Source organism: Opisthorchis viverrini (genome assembly GCF_000715545.1).
Source record: "Opisthorchis viverrini unplaced genomic scaffold opera_v5_110, whole genome shotgun sequence".
Taxonomy (NCBI): Eukaryota; Metazoa; Platyhelminthes; class Trematoda; order Opisthorchiida; family Opisthorchiidae; genus Opisthorchis; species Opisthorchis viverrini.
The window spans coordinates 1243205-1253022 of record NW_008751760.1 but is presented as its reverse complement, the minus strand read 5'-3'; the positions used below and the strand labels follow the sequence as shown (position 1 = coordinate 1253022).

General features: G+C 47.0%; 1 protein-coding gene across 1 annotated transcript in view; it reads left to right on the top strand.

The window, feature by feature from the left end:
* The window catches only part of T265_13796 (hypothetical protein), a gene marked incomplete at both ends in the record, with an annotated part of 31806 nt that overhangs the window by 20809 nt on the left and 1179 nt on the right, over positions 1 to 9818 (top strand). Inside the window, 3 exons of the mRNA XM_009170544.1 lie at positions 7318 to 7671; positions 8625 to 9313; positions 9368 to 9527. Coding sequence (XP_009168808.1) covers positions 7318 to 7671; positions 8625 to 9313; positions 9368 to 9527 — 1203 coding nt within the window. The remainder of the gene's footprint in view (positions 1 to 7317; positions 7672 to 8624; positions 9314 to 9367; positions 9528 to 9818) is intronic.

Here is a 9818-nt window from a genome sequence, read left to right as displayed (position 1 = left end):
CAACCAGGCACAGTGAGGATCACGCGGTCCCCATCCTGGAAGGCGAGTAGCACCAACAGCACCCAAGCGTTTCGTGATCTCCTTTATACTCCTCTGCCAAGTCAAGCGTTGGCCACCTCTCTGTTCACACCTCTCTGAATTAGGCATGGAAGACAGCACTCTCTTCAGCGAACGATGGTTCGGCATACGCGACACACGTGTGAAGTCCCCTGACCGTTTGTCCTATACAGACCTTGATTTGTACACACAGCACTTAATTCTGTCAGCTGGCGATCTTCGAATTGTACCAGTGTAAAGCACGCAGCGTTCCCCCTCTGGAAAGCTACTCTTATGTCAGCTGTGTTTAGAATCCTTTGAATGACCTCCGATGTCCCTGGATTCTGTGGAATAAGAGCAGTCCCAGTCCATTTCCCGTTAGGTTCCGCCACCGGTACCAACACCCTTTGCAACCGACGTCCAATCAAATTAACTGGATGTCCACTGCTCCAAGGTTTGTTTTTCACTTCACTTTGGGCTAATTTCCAATCAACGACTTCTGTGCACACGGCTTTTAAACGCATGAACATTGATGAGGCAATACTGGCGAACAGACTTCGGATGGGCAGACGAGTAGTTAAAACTGCTCCAATGTCGGTTGGCTTCTCGTGTACTAGGGTTTTTAGTTTTTCCCAGACCTCGTGTGTCATGCAGTCTAAAAAAGGCCAGTGTACCCGAGGTTGACTCTATCTCCATACTAGGTTTGATATGAGGACTCAGTTCATTCAGATAGTTGTAAAACTCACTAACCTTGTCTCGTTTCATCACGATGAAAGTATCATCCACATAACGCCAGAATACCTTGTGTGAATCGGGGAATCCGCCTAGAGCTTTCTGGTCAAATTCTTCCATAAATATATCCGGGGATATTGGAGATCTCATTGCTAGGCATTGTTCTTGAGTGTAAACCACGGAGTCGAAAACGAAGTGGGTGAGATTCAGGCATGCTTTATTGCTTTATATTATTTCATCTACCGTGAGCTGTGTCCGTTCAGAAAGAGTGGCGTCTGTTAGTAGCAGTCTCTTGGTTATTTCTAAAGTCTCCTTTTGGCACATTTGTATGTAACAAATCGATATCGAAACTTACAAAGATGTCATCTGATTAAACGATGACACCCGCTGCTTTGTTGGCAAAGTCATGGATTCTTAATGTAAGTACTAGATTTCCCAGTGAGATGATTTAAAACACCTGCCAAGAATCTGGCTAGCTTATGCGCTGGGGAACCTATTCCGTCGGTCACGCCGGGACATCTGGTTTACGGATTTTGGGTAGGCCATAAAGCCGTGGTTGGATCGTACTATCGATACCAAATACCTTGCCGGCAAACATCTGCCAAGTTTGGCTTTACTATTATTCACTAACGATGTAATATGCGCATTATCGATCTGCAGGTAAGGACCCCCAGCTAGGTGTTGCTTGACCTTCTATAGATAATCATTCTTATTCATGACAACAGTTGCCTCATCCTCATACTATGTTGTCCACCTGCTTTATGATGTTTAAAACGCTTCATCCTGCTGGTTTAATACTTGGAGCTTTTGGTTGCTGAGACTCAGGGTTGTTACCAGCTGTACCGACGACCTCTCCACCTCTATTGGCGGAAGTTTCCGAAACACAGATTCAGCACTTGGGATTGTTGCTTCGCCCTTGTCACCCTTTTGCTCATCGCAAAATTCAAGCCCTTCTCTAATAGGCAATGCTTTTCTCCACTTAGCGGTCTACTTGCTAAATTTACCATGCTACAATAGCTATTAGGCGGCTCAGACTTAGTCATGGGTTCGCGAGAAAGCTGAGTCTTAGAGAGCGACTTTTCGAACTTACACATTTGTCCTTGGAGCATTGTCCTTGGATGGCTTTTACTTCTGTTGGTTTCGAGTAACTGGAAGTCTGCGGGCGAGAGTATGGTTTGAAGATCTTGGCCGAGCCGACATGTGTGATGACAGATATAACATAAACGCCGATTAGTCAAGTATATCTCTGTTTCAGGAATGACTTGGTCGCTGAGAATGTTATTCGGGGAGGGGCGAGTGACGTGTCCAGTAAAGATGTAGGGAGTAGGTTGTGCTTCAAGTGTCTAACCTTTTCAATCGAACATAGTCACTTGAAGATTTGCGAATACACTGTCCGTAGTTGTTTTCCATCGATTGGAAGGGGTTTGGAACCGATCCAGAAGATCTTGGTAAATAATCGGTAGTTTTTACTGAGCAACTTCTCGCTTTTGTCACAAAAGCCTCATCAGACCAAGTGAGCAGGTCTCCAAGTTAGTCAGGTTTTAAGAATGAAGGTTAATTTACCTCCAGTGTTTATCCCTGTGGCATGAAATGTGTAAAAAGAGAAACGGGCCTATAAATTAAAGGGAATTTGCCGAAATTCCCATTGTTGCTTAGTAAACGCCAGTATTGCTGTCGATGATGACGATAACTGCGTGTCGAAATCGGCAACCTGTACACATGCCTGTACGGAACGACACAACCGAAATCCTCAGTTCCTTTTGCCACCAACTGGATGGCAATTGCATACAGTTTATTTAGTGCAGCAGGAGAGTGTACCGGTAAAATCAGGTGCCACCGGCTTCAACAGCTTTTAGAACCCACCACATCCAAAAGTGAAACCATACCGTAAAGGACCATCACGTGATAAAAAATAATGCTAACTTTCGATAACGGTCCAGTTCGTAGTCAATTCGTCCAAATAGATGGGTGATTTACATGCCAATCATTGTCACAAAACAAGGTCGCTGACCTGCTTACCGAACCTGGTAATTAGTCTGTCAAATCTGCTTCGCTCAACAAAGCATACTCAAGAAGAATCAGTTGCCCTCACGGGTCCACAAGACTTTCATACTTTCGATCCATGATAAACGGTTTACAGTCAGGAAAAAGAACTAATCCAAAAAGACTGTAAAACACTTCCTGAGAAGATGAATTGAAGCCCTGTATTGCTACGATTCTCCCGTAACTTCTTCCTCCAATGAACCAAAAGGTGGAGTAGTAAGGCATCTTAGTTCAGTTCAGGTTTCCAGACACAAATCGCGTACTGAATTAAAGCGATTTCAACTGCTACAGTCCCGTTTACCGATGACATAGAGATCAAGGGGGATGAAAGCTACATATTGGATACGATGACCTAACTAATACGGTGAGCCTACGTAATTCAGTATCTCGTATAAGAAAAACCGCTCAGCTGTAACACCCTTCCGGTGCATAGCTGCCATCCTACCCGAAGGAAGCACGAGGGCTGGGATACTGCCAGGTTGCCCAAGCATAGAAGGGTGTATATCTTATGACAGGAAACAGCTATCTTTAATGCATTACCACCACTGGACGAGCGACAACCATACTTGTTAGGTTCACTAACCACTGGGGTACTCTTATCGGGTACTCATCCGGAGATAGGATAGTTACTAAAACAGCTGAGTCGACCGGTAGGGGCATTTACACCTTATCATCAAATCATGGATTTATTGTCCCTGGGTCACCTATATTTGATACAGGGCTAGGCGAAAAGGGCATTGTGAGGCTAGCACTAAGTTCATTTCCCGTTAAACTTTTCTTCACAGTAAGGCTTTTAAACAAATCATGGTTGTACGGCAGCGAAGTATCGACTTTGAACACTGATGTCATGTTGTCGATGATAATGACGATCCAACTTACCTCAGCATTACTCACCCGGTGTTCCCACCAGACTTCGGCATTGCTCGGAAGACATCGATGAACAAACATTAAAAGTCTTTTGGCGTCCTCAGCGCGCATTGGCCAGGTTTCTGACCCACATAATAATGTGAGGATCTGATGTCACGCCCACGCCACAGGTGACACAGGCTCACAAAAGCGGCTATGGCCTTCCCAATCCGGATGGAAATATCATTTTCGCGAGCCGCGAGCGACTGATACAGCTGTCCAGGTAAACAAATTTGTCCACTACCTCCATCGGTTCATCCGCAAGTATGAGGCTAGGGTTCGAGCCTACCCAGTCTTACAGTAGCACTTCACACTTCGCAAGTATGCAGCGCATGCCGAACCGTGAGGCGGAGTTATTTGCATTATCACAGGGTCCGATCCAAGAAGAGTTACGTCGCCTGTGTACTCGATATCTCGGAGAAGACGTCCCGGAAGCACTTCGACCCCACAGGGATTAGAGGCTGGTAGTGAGTCATCTATGATCGTATCAATGACGAAGTTGATTAGGTAAGGTGAAAGAAAACAGCCCTACTGATACCACTTGATCTGAAGTCAGGCGTAGACCAGGGCAATGGACGTACAGCGCCTTAAGAGGGATTAAGATTTTCGGGGGGCACCTTTCCTCCACAGACACTGCCATAGTGCCTGACAGTCTACAGAGTCAAAGGCAGCTTTCAAGCCAAGGAAGAGAACCACTGTTGGTTGCTGTTCCAGAATGTCGGAGGGTGAGGAAACAGAGTACATGTGTATATGCTGCTTGAAATTTCTCTGCCTGTCTATCAAACCTCGGGAGTCCAAATGCTCCCAGGAAATTCGCTCAGACATTGAGTATGCGTGCGATAGTGCTGTCCTTTGTTCAGATCATTCAAAAAATGCAGACCATTTTAAGTAGCCCATAATTCTGGTTTGGTATCCGCTTCAGACCAGCAAAGTGAAAAGTGCTGTTACGAGACTGGGTGATATCAAACCCAAACCTCATGCTTGAAAACGACCCAATCGATATTGTAGATAAATTTGTTTAACTAGGCAGCTGCGTAAGTTACAGTGGAGTGACTGAATGTGGTAGTAATTCTCGAATCTCGAAGGCTAGGGCACGTTTTACCAGCTTCAACTTTTACTGGCATCAACTTGACATGCATTTATCTGTTAAGGACAGAGTTTACAGTGCGTCAGTGCGATTCATTGTCAGAAACCTGGCTTCTACAAGTGGAGGACAACACAAGTTGTCAGTGTTTGACGATCCGTGCTTCCGAAGTATTGTTCGAGTACAGTGGAACAGCGGACTAGAAATGCTGAGGTAGGTCAGATAGTTTTAGGAAGAAGGAACTCTCCCGAGACAGAGGAAAGTAATCACACTTCATATGTAGGTTAACTTGGTTGACATGTGGTCCGCATGCCATCATCATCATCAACGACAGCACGACATCAGTGTTAGACACCGATGTTTAACTGCCGTACCGCATGCCAGAGGACCGTCTGCCACTCATAGCACTTTTCTCCCACCTTGGTGCTGAGCGCGCGCGACCGACAGATGGACAGTGTACGAAGTGGCAACGAAGTATGAAAACACCAACCAGTAAAGTGAGTTGGGGAGACAACTGCCGACTCCCTGGATAGCGACCACGGAACTCAACTCAAAAAAGGATAATGACATTGGCAGAAGTGGACCAATTGCATAGTCAGTGAGACTCACTAATCAAAGATATCGCCTTCCTGGACAAACTGAACATACCATCACCTCTCCCCTATCTTGGCTGTATCCCACACTCTCACCTTTCACTGATCGAAAATGTAACAGCTGGAACCAATATCCTATGGTACACGGTTTATAGCGGATCAATTGAAACTAAATTAAACAGCAACAGGTGGCAAACGGATTTCAGTCGTTAAGGATGAAACTACAGAGATATCGCTAGCAGCGGAGTAGGGAGGAGAAAAAACGAACATGTGGGAGAGATAAAAGAGAGGCGTCACCAGCAGTCTGTTTTCGCTTGCCCGTCTTGCTGTATGCAGCAAGTAAGGCGAACCGCCGGATGACACCACGCGGAAGCCGATGTGGTTTAAGATTTTATTGTGAGTACGCATTTCATGGCTGTACATAAGCTACGATACTGTCAGAGTGCCCAGATGTATGAAGGAGGACGATAGGGGTCATCAGCTATGCGTGGGTTTAAACAGCTAACAAAAATGCAGCGGTTGTTGGCGTACCACCGCGATAGAAAGTCGTCACACTGTTACGTCCTCTACTGACCAGTCAATCGAACTTATCAGTTACACACGGCATCGAGAAGATAAATAGCCTTGAGGAAATTGTACTGCAGCAACTGAACATCCAATATCGAGATTCAAAAGAATCAAGAATGGAATGGAACAAAACAGTCCAATGAAAGGATAAATAGAGAGGGAAATGTTGAGCATTGAAACATAGGTCAGAGTCAACAATATGAATATGTTCGTTAGGAGGCAGTCCTCCTAACACATGTCCTTTGAAGTCATTGTTCGCACGACTGGAGTTGTGGGTTCAGCTGCATTCGTATGACGGACTTTCTGATCCGGTCGGTCCATCTTCTTCAGCGTGTCAGTAACTCGGATATTAACTGGGCAGTAACCACTGCGCTGCTGATCGAATTCATGAGTTTGAACCGTGACACCTATTCTGATTTGTTTACTGTTGTACAAATGCGTGGCTACCACCATCATACGCAACGGTAAACTGGCGGTAGATAAGGACACTTAGATGCCGTACATTGACGGAAAAGCGGAGTGAAAAGATCCAGGGAGCGCAAAGCGGAGGCACGTTGGTAAACATAGCCCCCACTCCGATGACTGGGACATCCGGTAAGCCGGTGAGTTGTTGGAGCGTTCCATCCTTTACGTGGCAAATCAATGCAATTACGCTTCACTACAACACATTCGAAATAGGCTCATGTATTTCTAGATCAACCGGAGACAAAACTCTCAAGATTGGTGTTCACTAACGACCCATGGTCAATTCTACATAGATTGGGATGTTCGATAACTTGACCACGAAGCAAACGACAAGTGATTGATCACTGAGCGTGTCGTTTGAGCCTGATCTGAGATTAAATGTGCGACAAGCAGACATGCTCTCTCGACCAAAGGGGATAGAGGATATATAACTAGACGAACCTTATGGTTGTACAGCAGTGAAGCATCAGTGCCAACACTGATGTTGCTGTCTTTGATGATGATGATGATGATGATGATCTTCTGGGTATACAACTTACTGAAATTTCAGATTGTACTGCAGGCTTGGGAGATTCCGAGTTTTGTGGTACTTCAAATGTATCCACGAGAATCTCGAGCGGAAGATGACAGTTATGCGAAACCGAGGAATTATGTGTAACTGTTGTTTGGAGAGAGGAAGGGCGCAGCTGGTTTGCGTGACGGACCTAAATGGAGGAATCCACGTCCACCTCGTAAATAATCTTTCCAACACTGCGCACAATTTTACCTTGTGTCCAATCTTCCGCACCACTACGATAGTCCTTAGCTAGGATGGATTGACCGGGTACAAATATAATAACCACAGCACCATGATACCGGTTAAACTGGGATTCCATCTGTGTTTTGTCGCAGTTAGTGGATGCTGGATCCATCAATGGACAGCAGTATCTGATATTGGTCGACGCCTACAGTAAATGGCCAGAAGTATTCAGCCTGACCCATGTTACTGCTTGTGTTACTATTGCCAAACTACAAAATATGTTCAGTTGCTTCGGAGTGCCAAATACTATTGTCTCTGACAATGGAAGCGCATCTACCTCAGCCGAATTTGAACAATTCTGTAAACAGAACAGCATCACACATGTTAGATCACTACCGTTCCATCCACAATCAAATAGTCAAGTGGAGCGACTCGTGGATACTTCCAAAAGAGCACTCGCCAAACTCAAAGGAGGGGAGCACACGGGAATAATCGAAACCTTCCAGGTGAGTTACAGAGCGACACCAAACATCAACGCTACAAACGGTAACTCCTCCGCTGAGGTGCTTTTTAACCAAAAAATCCGCCTACAAATCGACGTCATTCGTCCAAGCTCGCGTCCACCAACTGCGAGAAACACAAAGATGGAATCCCAGTTTAACCGGTATCATGGTGCTATGGTTAGTATATTTGTGGGGACGAGATGGCCCAAGTGGTTAGAGCGCGAATTTACTGACCGGAAGGTCCGTGGTTCGAATCCGACCTCCGCCACTCGACTTCCCCTGTCTAGGCTTGGGCAACCTGGCAGTATCCCAGCCCCCATGCTTCATTAGGGTGGCACGCAGCTAGGCACCGAAAGGGTGCTACAGCTGAACGCGCTAGTATATTTGTACCCGGTCAATCCGTCCTAGCTAAGGACTATCGTAGTGGTGCGGAAGAGTGGACACAAGGTAAAATTGTGCGCAGTGTTGGAAAGGTTAGTTACGAGGTGGACGTAGATTCCTGCGAAGATTGAAGTTTAGCGACAAAAGTGAGGCATTTGAACTGATCTTCCGTAAGCGATTGCAATTGGAATTTCTCACATTCGCGATTAACGATACCGGCAAAAGTAACGTAATCGTCGGCATCACGCCTGGCCAACTTGAGACAGTTCTATCGGACATCCATCACAAAAAGACTGGACCTTACCGTGGTGTGACGGTTTGCGCACCTCAGCGATGCATTGAGCTATACTGGGGAGTGTCCCGCGACACTCTCAGAGTCTCTCATACCAGGTTGGTCAATGGGTAGAGGTCTGACGAACAGTCTCCTGGCTCCCCAGCTTGAGGGTTGGAACATGTGGCGACTTGTTCCGTAGAAATGGTAATGCATTTGCATTTCCCGCCAAACACCGCTGCCTTGCGGTTAGGCTTTTGAACCAAAGGCTTTGGTTGAGGACCCTAATCGTCCTCCTGTCTAGGTGTGGGCGCCCTGGCAAAATCCCAGCCCTCGTACAACCATGACCTACACAACTAACAATATTCCCATGCCACATCGGCCGTCGCGTGGTGCCATCAGCCGGGTCGCCTTACTTGCTGCATACAGCAGGGCGGGTAAGCGAAAACAGGCTACTGCTGACGCCTCCCTTCTTTCTCCTTCACATACTTTTTCTTCCCCCTCTCCCCACCCCATTAATAACTCTCTCCTTGTAGGCCCAGCACCTAGGACTGATGACTCCGTTCGTCATGCATCGGTTTTGCGTGCAGCATCTGCTCATCACATGGTGCCGACATCTCCAGGCATCTCCAAATCAGTCCTCAAGCCTCGACACCCACTCTATCTGGCCGCATTCAATGTTCGCACTCTGAAGCAAGCAGGACAACAAGCTGCTCTTGCACTCACACTGGACTCGCTTGGCACTGCTATGTGCTGTGTCTCAGAAACGAGAATTCAAGATGCAAGCACAGGGGTTGAACTAACCGCCCCGTCGGTCTCCACTCGCTTCCGGCTACGCACCTCTGGTGATCCAGAGGCTGCTGCGGGGGGATGTGCAGGGGTTGGTATTGTGCTAAGTCACCGGGCGGAAGTATCCTTACTTGAGTGGATACCTGTTGATAGTCGCCTCTGTGCGGTTCGTCTGGCAACGTCTGTGAAGGAGTCTCACAAGCAGTAAGTTGATAGATGTCTGTTTATCGTGTCTGCCTATGCCCCAACTGACTGTAGCTCTAACGCCGTCGAAGACAGGTTTTACGACGCCCTGAATGCTCTGATGCGGCGAGCTAAAAGCTCAGACATCGTGGTGGTTGCCGGAGATATGAATGCGCAAGTGGGCAGGCTCAGTGCATCCGAGACTCAATTGGGAGGTCGACATGGACTGGACTCGGTACGTACGGACAATGCGGAACGATTGCTTCAGCTGTGTGTTGATCGCAGGCTGTTTTTGTGCAGTACTAACTTCCGAAATAGCCGAAGTCGCCTGGCCACTTGGTGCCCTCCTACAACAGGCCGGCCACAAACTCAAATCGACCACATCGCCATCAGTTACCGATGGAGCGAGTCCATAACTGACTGCCGGTCGTTTTGGAACACATTTGTGGACTCTGACAACGCGCTCGTCCGGAGTCGCTTCTCCCTACGTTTCCCGGGGTCGCGTAAGGTGCAGACAAATCGCATG